This window comes from Harmonia axyridis, chromosome 3 (assembly GCF_914767665.1).
Source record: "Harmonia axyridis chromosome 3, icHarAxyr1.1, whole genome shotgun sequence".
NCBI classification, from domain to species: Eukaryota; Metazoa; Arthropoda; class Insecta; order Coleoptera; family Coccinellidae; genus Harmonia; species Harmonia axyridis.
This window is the reverse complement of record NC_059503.1, coordinates 48790561-48804759: the sequence shown is the minus strand read 5'-3', so window position 1 is coordinate 48804759 and position 14199 is coordinate 48790561. Positions and strand designations below refer to the sequence as shown.

The 14199-nt window shown below is 36.2% G+C and overlaps 1 protein-coding gene across 1 annotated transcript; it reads left to right on the top strand.

The window, feature by feature from the left end:
• The first annotated feature begins 11535 nt into the window (after positions 1–11535).
• LOC123675372 (craniofacial development protein 2-like) lies at positions 11536–12804 on the top strand. Its single transcript, XM_045610726.1, has one exon. It carries the CDS (start codon positions 11536–11538, stop codon positions 12802–12804), a length of 1269 nt encoding a protein of 422 aa, XP_045466682.1.
• Positions 12805–14199: the final 1395 nt, after the last annotated feature.

Sequence of the window (14199 nt, the reverse complement as noted above, 5' to 3'; positions counted from 1 at the left end):
CCTTACCACGTGGGAGATTACAGCTACCTGCGTGACATCCGAGCCCAAGAAAATCAACAATGTGGAACGGCTTACTTGGATAATTGTTCATTAAACAAAAAGAAGGGAATGAGAACAGTCCCTTATACCAAAGTGGTTTCCTTAGACACGCGTGTCAAGCTTTCGTCCCTGTGCAATACGATGAAAAGTGTTAGAATGAGAATCATTGAAGAAAATAACAAACGAATGAAATCAACAACAGAAGTCAGTCGTGCATTTGTGGTTACAGCAGCAATTGACCTCACCACGTGGGAGATTATAGCTACCTGCGTGACATCCGAGCCCAAGAAAATCAACAATGTGGAACGGCTTACTTGGATAATTGTTCATTAAACAAAAAGAAGGGAATAAGAACAGTCCCTTATTCCAAAGTGGTTTCCTTAGACATGCGTGTCAAGCTTTCGTCCCTGTGCAATACGATGAAAAGTGTTAGAATGAGAATCATTGAAGAAAATAACAAATGAATGAAATCAACAACAGAAGTCAGTCGTGCATTCGTGGTTACAGCAGCAATTGACCTTACCACGTGGGAGATTACAGCTACCTGCGTGACATCCGAGCCCAAGAAAATCAACAATGTGGAACGGCTTACTTGGATAATTGTTCATTAAACAAAAAGAAGGGAATAAGAACAGTCCCTTATTCCAAAGTGGTTTCCTTAGACATGCGTGTCAAGCTTTCGTCCCTGTGCAATACGATGAAAAGTATTAGAATGAGAAACATTAAAGGAAATAACAAACAAATGAAATCAACAACAGAAGTCAGTCGTGCATTTGTGGTTACAGCAGCAATTGACCTTACCACGTGGGAGATTACAGCTACCTGCGTGACATCCGAGCCCAAGAAAATGAACAATGTGGAACGGCTTACTTGGATAATTGTTCATTAAACAAAAAGAAGGGAATAAGAACAGTCCCTCATAACAAAGTGGTTTCCTTAGACACGTGTGTCAAGCTTCCGTCCCTGTGCAATACGATGAAAAATGTTAGAATGAGAAACATTAAAGGAAATAACAAACAAATGAAATCAACAACAGAAGTCAGTCGTGCATTTGTGGTTACAGCAGCAATTGACCTTACCACGTAAAAGATAATAGCTACTTGCGTGTCATCCGAGTCCAAGAAAATCAACAATGTGGAATGGCTTACTTGGATAATTGATCATTATACAGAAAGAAGGGAATAAGAACAGTCCCTTATACCAATGTGGTTTCCTTAGACACGTGTGTCAAGCTTTCGTCCCTGTGCAATACGATGAGAAGTGTTAGAATGAGAAACATTGAAGGAAATAACAAACAAATCAAATCAACAACAGAAGTCAGTCGTGCATTTGTGATTACAGCAGCAATTGACCTTACCACGTGGGAGATTATAGCTACCTGCGTGACATCCGAGTCCAAGAAAATCAACAATGTGGAATGGCTTACTTGGATAATTGATCATTATACAGAAAGAATGAAGTAAGAACAGTCCCTTATACCAATGTGGTTTCCATAGACACTTGTGTCAAGCTTTCGTCCCTGTGCATTACGATGAAAAGTGTTAGAATGAGAAACATTGAAGAAAATAACAAACGAATGAAATCAACAACAGAAGTCAGTCGTGCATTTGTGGTTACAGCAGCAATTGACCTCACCACGTGGGAGATTATAGCTACCTGCGTGACATCCGAGCCCAAGAAAATCAACAATGTGGAACGGCTTACTTGGATAATTGTTCATTAAACAAAAAGAAGGGAATAAGAACAGTCCCTTATTCCAAAGTGGTTTCCTTAGACATGCGTGTCAAGCTTTCGTCCCTGTGCAATACGATGAAAAGTGTTAGAATGAGAATCATTGAAGAAAATAACAAATGAATGAAATCAACAACAGAAGTCAGTCGTGCATTCGTGGTTACAGCAGCAATTGACCTTACCACGTGGGAGATTACAGCTACCTGCGTGACATCCGAGCCCAAGAAAATCAACAATGTGGAACGGCTTACTTGGATAATTGTTCATTAAACAAAAAGAAGGGAATAAGAACAGTCCCTTATTCCAAAGTGGTTTCCTTAGACATGCGTGTCAAGCTTTCGTCCCTGTGCAATACGATGAAAAGTATTAGAATGAGAAACATTAAAGGAAATAACAAACAAATGAAATCAACAACAGAAGTCAGTCGTGCATTTGTGGTTACAGCAGCAATTGACCTTACCACGTGGGAGATTACAGCTACCTGCGTGACATCCGAGCCCAAGAAAATGAACAATGTGGAACGGCTTACTTGGATAATTGTTCATTAAACAAAAAGAAGGGAATAAGAACAGTCCCTCATAACAAAGTGGTTTCCTTAGACACGTGTGTCAAGCTTCCGTCCCTGTGCAATACGATGAAAAATGTTAGAATGAGAAACATTAAAGGAAATAACAAACAAATGAAATCAACAACAGAAGTCAGTCGTGCATTTGTGGTTACAGCAGCAATTGACCTTACCACGTAAAAGATAATAGCTACTTGCGTGTCATCCGAGTCCAAGAAAATCAACAATGTGGAATGGCTTACTTGGATAATTGATCATTATACAGAAAGAAGGGAATAAGAACAGTCCCTTATACCAATGTGGTTTCCTTAGACACGTGTGTCAAGCTTTCGTCCCTGTGCAATACGATGAGAAGTGTTAGAATGAGAAACATTGAAGGAAATAACAAACAAATCAAATCAACAACAGAAGTCAGTCGTGCATTTGTGATTACAGCAGCAATTGACCTTACCACGTGGGAGATTATAGCTACCTGCGTGACATCCGAGTCCAAGAAAATCAACAATGTGGAATGGCTTACTTGGATAATTGATCATTATACAGAAAGAATGAAGTAAGAACAGTCCCTTATACCAATGTGGTTTCCATAGACACTTGTGTCAAGCTTTCGTCCCTGTGCATTACGATGAAAAGTGTTAGAATGAGAAACATTGAAGAAAATAACAAACGAATGAAATCAACAACAGAAGTCAGTCGTGCATTTGTGGTTACAGCAGCAATTGACCTTACCACGTGGGAGATTATAGCTACCTGCGTGACATCCGAGTCCAAGAAAATCAACAATGTGGAACGGCTTACTTGGATAATTGTTCATTAAACAAAAAGAATTGAATAAGAAGAGTCCCTTATACCAAAGTGGTATTCTTAGACACGTGTGTCAAGCTTTCGTCCCTGTGCAATACGATGAAAAGTGTTAGAATGAGAAACATTGAAGGAAATAACAAACAAATGAAATCAACAAAAGAAGTCAGTCGTGCATTTGTGGTTACAGCAGCAATTGACCTTACCACGTGGGAGATTATAGCTACCTGCGTGTCATCCGAGTCCAAGAAAATCAACAATGTGGAATGGCTTACTTGGATAATTGATCATCATACAGAAAGAAGGGAATAAGAACAGTCCCTTATACCAATGTGGTTTCCATAGACACGTGTGTCAAGCTTTCGTCCCTGTGCAATACGATGAGAAGTGTTAGAATGAGAAACATTGAAGGAAATAACAAACGAATGAAATCAACAACAGAAGTCAGCCGTCCAATTGTGGTTACAGCAGCAATTGACCTCACCACGTGGGAGATTATAGCTACCTGCGTGACATCCGAGTCCAAGAAAATCAACAATGTGGAATGGCTTACTTGGATAATTGTTCATTAAACAAAAAGAAGGGAATAAGAACAGTCCCTTATACCAAAGTGGTTTCCTTAGACACGCGTGTCAAGCTTTCGTCCCTGTGCAAAACGATGAAAAGTGTGAGAATGAGAAACATAGAAGGAAATAACAAACAAATCAAATCAACAACAGAAGTCAGTCGTGCATTTGTGGTTACAGCAGCAATTGACCTTACCACGTGGGAGATTATAGCTACCTGTGTGACATTCGAGTCCAAGAAAATCAACAATGTGGAATGGCTTACTTGGATAATTGTTGATTGAACAAAACGAAGGGAATAAGAACAGTCCCTTATACCAAAGTGGTTTCCTTAGACACGTGTGTCAAGCTTTCGTCCCTGTGCAATACGATGAGAAGTGTTAGAATGAGAAACATTGAAGGAAATAACAAACAAATGAAATCAACATTAGAAGTCAGTCGTGCATTCGTGGTTACAGCAGCAATTAACCTTACCACGTGGGAGATTATAGCTACCTGCGTGACATCCGAGTCCAAGAAAATCAACAATGTGGAATGGCCCACTTGGATAATTGTTGATTAAACAAAAAAAAAAAAAATAAGAACAGTCCCTTATACCAAAGTGGTTTCCTTAGACACGTGTGTCAAGCTTTCGTCCCTGTGCAATACGATGAAAAGTGTTAGAATGAGAAACATAGAAGGAAATAACGAACAAATGAAATCAACAACAGAAGTCAGTCGTGCATTTGTGGTTACAGCAGCAATTGACCTTACCACGTGGGAGCTTATAGCTACCTGCGTGACATCCGAGTCCAAGAAAATCAACAATGTGGAATGGCTCACTTGGATAATTGTTGATTGAACATAAAGAAGGGAATGAGAACAGTCCCTCATACCAAAGTGGTTTTCTTAGACACGTGTGTCAAGCTTTCGTTCCTGTGCAATACGATGAAAAGTGTTAGAATGAGAAACATTGAAGGAAATAACAAACAAATGAAATAAACAACAGAAGTCAGTCGTGCATTTGTGGTTTCAGCAGCAATTGACCTTACCACGTGGGAGATTATAGCTACCTGCGTGACATCCGAGTCCAAGAAAATCAACAATGTGGAATGACTTACTTGGATAATTGATCATTATACAGAAAGAATGAAGTAAGAACAGTCCCTAATACGAATGTGGTTTCCATAGACACGTGTGTCAAGCTTTCGTTCCTGTGCAATACGATGAAAAGTGTAAGAATGAGAAACATAGAAGGAAAAAACAAACAAATGAAATCAACAACAGAAGTCAGTCGTGCATTTGTGGTTACAGCAGCAATTGACCTTACCACGTGGGAGATTCTAGCTACCTGCGTGACATCCGAGTCTAAGAAAATCAACAATGTGGAATGGCTTACTTGGATAATTGTTCATTAAACAAAAAGAAGGGAATAAGAACAGTCCCTTATACCAAAGTGGTTTCCTTAGACACGCGTGTCAAGCTTTCGTCCCTGTGCAATACGATGAAAAGTGTTAGAATGAGAAACATTGAAGAAAATAACAAACGAATGAAATCAACAACAGAAGTCAGTCGTGCATTTGTGGTTACAGCAGCAATTGACCTTACCACGTGGGAGATGATAGCTACCTGCGTGACATCCGAGTCCAAGAAAATCAACAATGTGGAATGGCCCACTTGGATAATTGTTGATCAAACAAAAGAAAGGGAATAAGAACAGTCCCTTATACCAAAGTGGTTTCCTAAGACACGCGTGTCAAGCTTTCGTCCCTGTGCAATACGATGAAAAGTGTTAGAATGAGAAACATTGAAGAAAATAACAAACGAATGAAATCAATATAAGAAGTCAGCCGTCCAATTGTGGTTACAGCAGCAATTGACCTCACCACATGGGAGATTATAGCTAGCTGCGTGACATCCTAGTCCAAGAAAATCAACAATGTGGAATGGCTTACTTGGATAATTGTTGTTTAAACAAAAAGAAGGGAATAAGAACGGTCCTTCATTGATACAATTGAATTGTAATTATTCATTTCATAGTAGAAACTGGTATTCGTCCAAAGAAACATGAATAGAATTGGGATTTTATAAATAAAAAAATATAAAAATTGAATATAAGATTCTAACATATGAATTTAGCAATAAAGAGTTCTATAATAACAATAAAAGATTCTACATTCGAAATTTTATGCCGTCTTTTTAATCGATTGCAGAGTTTATTCATTTGAAACCTTGCTTTCATATTTCATATGCATTGTCATTTCTAGACATTACTCTATTTCATTGGTCAATTATTGTTTGATTCTGAATTGCGAAACGACGAATTTTTCTATTCTTTTAAATCTGAGGTCTAAAAATGTAAAAGAATTGAATAGACTTGACCAATCCTTATTCAGAAGCAAATTCTAGAGGGTTTAGGCATTTACATTAGTAAATGGTGGAACATCCAAAATGTTACCAAATCGAGGCCTACGCCATTGAATAGTTGGTATCCCAGACAATCGAAACTACTAGCGTACACCAGATGTAAATTATAAGCACAGACCTTTAACTGTAGTAAGAGAGAAATTCAATATATTCTGAGTTCTCATGTCTAATATCCAGGATAATAAAATTTAAAGAAATCCAATCTGACCTTGGACAGAACTTTTTTTTGAGTAATTATTCAACTAAGTTTTGATTTTCAAGTGGATTAGAGGACCAATAGAAAAAAGAAATTTTATAGTATTCAGAGACGAGAATTCTCCAAAAAAATTGTTCTGACCCAGGAAAAGGAATAATAGGTTATAAAACGGAAATTAATGAGTGTTTTGTTTTGGGTCATTATAGATATAGGTTAATTCAGAGTTCATGACTGGTATATTTGTGATTTTTGTGAAACAAAAAAAAATTACATGATTCGAGTGCATGAAGTACGATCTTCCAAAATATCCTCATTTATCTATGTTACAGAAGTAGGAGAACGTAGCGCCGCTGAACACTGGGAAAAATTATAAAGTTTGGTCAAGTTTTTTTTTATTACATTGAGCGAAATTCACCTGATTTCAAGAGCAAAGAAAAAGGAATAAAGAGTCCAAAGTCCTGAAATAGCTAATACTGTTTATGGTTGATTGGAATTTTCACGAAGACGATCTTTTTTTCCTTCTGAGATAGTAGTTCTTGCAAAAATTTAATTTAAGTTTTAGGAAAAGAAATTTCTTCAAAAAAAACAAACAAAATTTTACATTTATACAAAGTTCGTTTATTAAAATATAATATTTATTTTTTATATACATATACATATACATATATATAACATTGTAAAGTCAATTTATCATATTCTCCCGAAATACAAGACATGGCATTACTCATGAAACAACAGAAAAATATTACAATGTTCAGCATCCTTGAATCTAATCTGTACAAATTAACAACTATATCAATGAATCTTTACACTTCACACCGTATCACTCCTTCGATAAAATAATAAATAAGGAACTCTATCTCCTTGACGTTTAAGAACATCTTCTTCCGTAACTCTGTTTATTTTAGAGTCATCGAAACCTCAACCATGTATTATACCCCGAATGGAAAGTATCTGCTATATAATGCTCCTTTCCTACATGGTATACTAAAGATATTAATTTATATTGTCTCTCCGCTGAAGTATTCGTCCTTCCAGATAATATTTCAGAATCAATCTGAAGATTGATGGGAAATTCTATAGTCTTCATTATTTTAGTGCAGCCATTCATTCTGTATTCGAAGCATTTCAAATGTAATACTAAAACTACAGGCAACTTCTCTATCATCACTTGCTGCCATGCTTCAACCGTTTCTTACATTTCGATGATGTCAGACCCTTTAGTTTGTTCTTGGTTGTAAGGCCTTTTAATGCTTCAGCTATGTTATTTGCTTTCTTAATATTTAATGGCAATGTTAGGAATGGTTCAATATTTTCTGAAGTTTCGTCTCCGGTTTTATGGATTTTTGTATTTCTCTTGTTACATTCCCTTCGTTCCTAGGACCAATAACTTTCCAATCATCCACATCTATTTTCACTTCTTTTTTAGCTGCTTGAATATTTTCGTCATGGCTAATCAATTTCATTATTCCCATCATTTCATCATTGAGTCCATTCAACAGAAGGCCCAAGAATTCTTCGGCGTCTTCTTGTCGGCCTTCAACAAGAAAAAAATCGCTACGTGTTCCATTTAGCATTGTATAAAACGATGAGGCCTCAAACGAATTGCCATTGTCTATATTGACGAAAGTTTGCTTCTTGTTTTTCTTTTTTGAACGTGACTTGCGTCTTACATTGGGCAGATTATCGAAGTTATTCATAAATTTACACCTGGAATAGTTGAATAATGAAAATACATATATAAAATTGTTATTCAATCGAAGTTGCAAATTATATTAATTTATACTTCCATATTTTCACTCATTGTTATTGATTTCAGTGCATTATTGTGAGTGAAGTTCTCTGATAGCCGTTTGAGGAGATTACAAAGTGGTGGGCAAGCAAGTAAGGCTTGTAATATTGAGTTTATATAACGAAAGTTACTTTTGTTTCGTAAACCCCTGGGTTCAGAACTGGTTTGGGTCCCATCAATTTTATAGTTCTTGAGAAATTCTGAAAATTAAAAAATATTACTAACCATGATAGAAACTTGAATTTTCACTGATATTTGTAGGTGAAAACCAAAGCATTCCACTTTTCATCAAGTAAAATGGGTTCAACTAAGTAAAATAATTATCAACTGTAGATGTAAGCAAATTGTTAGTTGAAAGTAAGATAAATATATAAAAAAAGATATGGTTTTGAACTCACCTCCTAACATATGGGTGGCTGAATCTATTTTTTTGACTACTTTTGTATGGTTTAAAGATGTTACATGTGAATCATTAATTTTATTATCTATTTTCTCATTCGAAATTGTTTCAACATCTTTATCAAATAGACTAGCCCATGATTTTTTCCATACATTTACTGTGGGCTCCTCAATTTTAGATTCATTTTTATCTGAGATGCTACTTTCAATTTTTTCAATTGTCCTATTGGAAATTGTATCATTTTTGATTATCTCTGTATTATCTCTTGCAATAATTTCAACTGTTTTTACAGCTGAACTAGGGGGAGTTGAAGGTTTCGAATGTTTTCCTGTCATCTCATTCTGGATAAAAGGTTTTGTAATTGATAATCCATTGTAATTGATTACAGATTTTCTACACTCATTTTCTGAAAAAGTTGATATTAGTTGATTCATTATTATATTACATATTCATATTGTCCATGAATAATTTTTTTAAGATCTCTATACTTACTTGCAGAAAATTTTTGTTTAACTCTACAGGGTAATTTGTATTCACAAGAATTGGTAAATAATATATTATTTATAATACGGACCTCTTCTTCTTCTAACGCAGTTAACTCCAAGAAATGTAGATTCTGAAAAAAAAAATAACAATTTAATAGTTGAAATCATTTTGGAAATTATAATATTTCTGTATATAGTATATCCAAAGTCCCTTGAAATAGTCTATAAAAACGCTTGGCCAGAGATAATTGCAAAACAGTCATAAACCAGTAAGGCGAAATTTATATCCCTCAGTGGAAGCAGAAGGCTGAATGATAATGATGTACAGGGTGATTCACCGCGATGGCTTATTGTTTATGGAAAACTAATAATAATTTTGTGCTGAAAATTTAATCAATTTCAGATTACTACCTTCTTATCTCAAACGGCACACCCAGTATATTAGTGCATTATCAGATAGCTTGGTTGATGATAATTTCAGCAATATGGCAATACTTGAGTATAAGCTGAACAGTTCATAAGTTGAAGAGATTCCTATAGATATCTAATGAAAAGTTTTTTGGAAAAATCTATATTTTTTTATTCATTCAGTCAATTTTACGTAGATATAAAAAGAGAGGGGTCTCAAGCAAACTCTATACTTGAAGAGTTTTCGAGGAAAAACTTCAACTAAGGAAAACTGCAATTTCTCATTGAATGGAGTAGTCTATGACTTCCAGAAAACATGAAATGAAACTAAAAAGTCGAAATTTCTTGAATTGTAATAAATTTTTCGTTAAGAAGGTTGAAAATTCATAAACCAATAAAAAAAAACTAACTACATAAAATATAACTGATTTTTGAAAATATTCGAATAAATGAAAATATCCCTAAGCTAGTATTAAAAAAATCACCTCCATATTCAAACAATTAACTATTTAAACATGAAACTTTCCACTAGAAATATCACTTCAACAACTGTTTATAAAGTAACTCTTTGAAGAATGTTCGCTAAACTGAGGTTACTTACAATTTGTCAACCCGGCATGGTTGACGAACATAGAATATTTTTCTTCTTCTTAACTATGTACAGGTCGAGCCATATACCTAATATTAGGGGCAAGTTGCACCATTTGCCTAAACATTGATTAAAATTTAAACATTGATTAATTTCTGATTTCTTTCGAGAAATCATAGAGTAATCAACGTTTAAATTTTTAATTAATGTTTAGGCAAATGGTGCAACTGGCCCTTAGTCTATTAGGTAGAATATTGAAGTGCGCGTGCGCCTCATATTAAATTTCAATAATAATATATATAATCATAATAATAATTTTCAAACAGATAGTTTCCAAACTGTGCTCGAAATAAAAAATTCCAATCCCACAAAATTATCTGTATTTCGTTTCTTCATTTCCAGCTTAATTTTATTGTAATCTATGGTCCACAGTTCGCATTGAAAAAATGTCCAGCGGACAGGATAAATAGATGGCGCTAGTGTAGCTAGGGGTATATTTGTATTTTGTGGTTTCTGTAATCTGCATTCCGTGGTTTCATGTTAAGCGTGGTTATATTCATAGATAAATACAAATGTACCCCTTATATATGGTTATAATTGATTCTGATAGATGTGGCAAGCTGAAAAATAAAAATTAAATTCTGTTGATAATTATAACATAGGTAATGAGAAAACCATTTTCTGTTGATATTTCGACATTTCGATCTTGAGCGGAACATAACAATTATGTTAAATTATTATATTTACTTTAATATTATTTTTGTGTCTCCCGACCAAAGTACAAATTTCCGAAATTATTTTTTGTTCCCGATAATAGGGACATTCGATCTGCCAATCGAAGAAAGCGAACATACTTTTGTTGGATAGCACATATGCCTACTTATGCGTTTCGTCCCTGGCACACACACCGGACTCATCAGGGTGACTTTGGTATAATTGTGTGTTCCGTGTCACAGACGCTTGGGGAATTTATTATTATCGGGAGCCGCCGGGACTCGAACCCGGCACCTTGTCGCATCTCGGTGAGTGAGCCTACCTCTTAACGTCTAGGCTACCGAATGCTGTGTTTATTGTTGCTATGTGGAGCTTTATGAGAAGCCGCCACACTCTCATCCTTTTTGAAGTTTTTTATGAAATTTACCTTAGAACATAGAATATACTCTAAGAAATTAGCCTTCTAGCTATTCAGTGAATAGTTTTCTATTCAGTGAGTAGTTGATATTTATGAATATTCGTTACTATTCACTGATGATGACCCCCCGTGGGGGGTTGCTAGTCCTCCATCGGGCGCCTCCCCAGGTGGCGGATAGGGGAACGCCTCCCAGATATGGGTGGTACCGGGAAAATTAAATACCCGGGGTGGACCAAAACTAGCACTGAACAACGGCAGCTGGTTGTTCAGCACTGACCTCAAGCAAAGTACTGTTGAGTACCGTTGATTACTATTGGTTGAGAATCAGACACTAAGCGGCGTGGTTGAAACAACTGAAGCGGTGCTTACACAGCGATGAGGAAAGCAAGGGGAAACTACCTCATTAAGACTCCCTAGAAATCGTCATGGCTCAGAGAAATGACAGTCAACAGTTCACTAATCATGGTTTTCGGATGCCAAGATTCGGCAGGGGAAGAGATGACATGAACAGCAGGGCTTCCCAGGTCGTCAACCAGCGAAATCCCTGTTTGTTGAAAATATACAAATCAACTCTTAAAATTGCGACATGGAACGTAAGAAGTATGTACGAGCCTGGAAAGTTAAGAAACATAGAGCAGGAGATGGTGCGACTAAAGATTGATGTTGTTGGAATAAGTGACACAAGATGGATTGGTTCGGGTGAACTTGGTACAGAAAATGGACGAGTTTACTACTCTGGCAATGATGACACTCAACACCGCTATGGAGTGGCCGTAATTCTTGACAGAAACGTAGTAAAATCAGTAACAGGCTTCATACCAATGTCCGAAAGAGTAATGTTGCTACAACTGATGACAACTCACGGAAAACTAAACCTAATACAAATTTATGCTCCTACAGCTGACAAAAACGAAGAAGAGTTAGAAAACTTTTATAGTGACCTTCAAAAGACATTACGGCTAACTGCATCTAGAGATATAACAGTAGTTATGGGTGATTTTAATGCTAAAATCGGCGAAGGAAGATGTGACTCTACAGTAGGGCAGTACGGACTTGGTGTACGCAACGAGAGGGGCGATCGTCTTGTTGAATTCTGTCAAGAAAATAATCTTGTGGTAACGAACACGTTTTTCAAACTTCCCAAGAGACGTCTGTATACATGGAAATCACCAGCTGACAAAGACAACAACATCGTCAGAAATCAGATCGATTACATCCTAATAAAACACAGATATCGAAACGCAATAAAAACGGTAAAAGCTTACCCTGGTGCGGACGTATCATCTGATCATAATCCTCTTATTGCTAGGTTTCAGTTACAGCTAAAAAAGATGCAAAACAAGCATAAAGTTGATAAACTAGACATAGAGAAACTAAAATCAGAAGAAATCAGGGAAAAACTTAAACAACAGATCAACGCAAACTTAGAAAAAGCCACCACCAAATCTCAGCAAAATGAGGAAAGCGCAGAACAACAATGGCAGTTCCTTAAAACAGCACTTATAGAACCAAGTAAAAAAGAACTTATAACAAGCAAACATAAGAAAGAAGATTGGATGACAGACGGAATCTTGGAATTAATGGATGAAAGAAGAAGATGCAAGTCAAATAACAACATTCGATACAAGCAGCTACAAATCCAAATAAGGCGAAAAATAAGAGAAGCAAAAGAAACATACTTCTCTGATAAATGAAAGGAGATAGAAGATTTACAAAACAAGTATGACAACTTTAATCTAAACAAGAAGGTCAAAGAGCTCGCGGGAATGAATAAGAGAAATACTTCAAATATACTCCTCGACAAAGAAGGAAATATCATAATGGAAACTGAACAAAAACTAGAGCGATGGAAGGAATACATAGAGGAATTATTTTGTGACCAGAGAATGGAAAATACCCCTTCAGAACATCAAGATGGAGATGTGGGACCTGAAATAACTAAGTGCGAGGTTGAACATGCACTGGAATCCATGAAAAATAAGAAATCTGCAGGCCCAGACGAGATACCAAGTGAGTTACTTAAATTAATTAACGACAAAAACATAGATATTTTGGTGAGTTTATACAACACAATTTACAATACAGGAATTATACCAAAGGAAATGTTAACATCAACATTCATATGTCTACCGAAAAAAGTTAATGCCAGAGAATGCAGCGACTACCGAACCATAAGCTTAATGTCACATACATTAAAAATTCTCCTTAAAATTATACATACCAGAATACGTTCCAAACTAGAACTGGATATAAGTGAGAGTCAATTTGGCTTCCGAAATGGGGTTGGCACAAGAGAGGCATTGTTTTCTCTCAATGTGTTTACTCAGAGATGCCTGGATGTTAATCGCGACCTCTATATCTGCTTTATAGACTATAATAAAGCTTTTGATAAGGTAAAACACGACCAACTTATAGACCTTCTCAAGAACAAAAACCTGGACAAACAAGATGTAAGATTAATTTCAAATCTGTATTACAACCAACGGGCCACAGTAAAAAATGGGCAGGAAAGATCTGAGGAAGTGGAAATAAAGAGAGGAGTCAGGCAAGGTTGCATACTGTCGCCCTTGTTGTTTAATGCGTACTTGGAGCAAATTATACTAGAAGCCTTGGAAGGTGAGACAGCTGGTATAAAGGTGAATGGAGTCTTGATCAACAACATCAGATATGCTGACGATACCGTAATAATAGCTGACTGTCTGAAGGATTTAGAGAGAGTTATGGACAAGATATTAAGATGTAGCGGGAAGTACGGACTTTCTCTTAATGTCAAAAAAACCAAGTTCATGAAAATCAGCAAGAACAATGACACAAACGAAATACTGCTGGTTGGAGGTCAGCAGGTCGAAAGAGTAAAAAGATACACTTACTTAGGAACACTTATAACAGAAAACAATGACTATACCGCAGAAATAAAAACTAGAATAGAAAAAGCTCGTTCCAACTTTATAAGAATGAAAAAAGTCCTGTGCAGCAAGGATCTGACATTGCATCTCAAACTGCGATTGGCAAAATGCTATGTACACAGTGTGCTCTATTATGGGGTGAAAGCATGGACGCTAAATGCAGATGCAATGAGGCGTCTTAAC

Bases quoted from the DNA above. Each gene is read 5' to 3' on its own strand.
- LOC123675372 (XM_045610726.1), top strand. From the start codon at position 11,536: ATGGCTCAGAGAAATGACAGTCAACAGTTCACTAATCATGGTTTTCGG.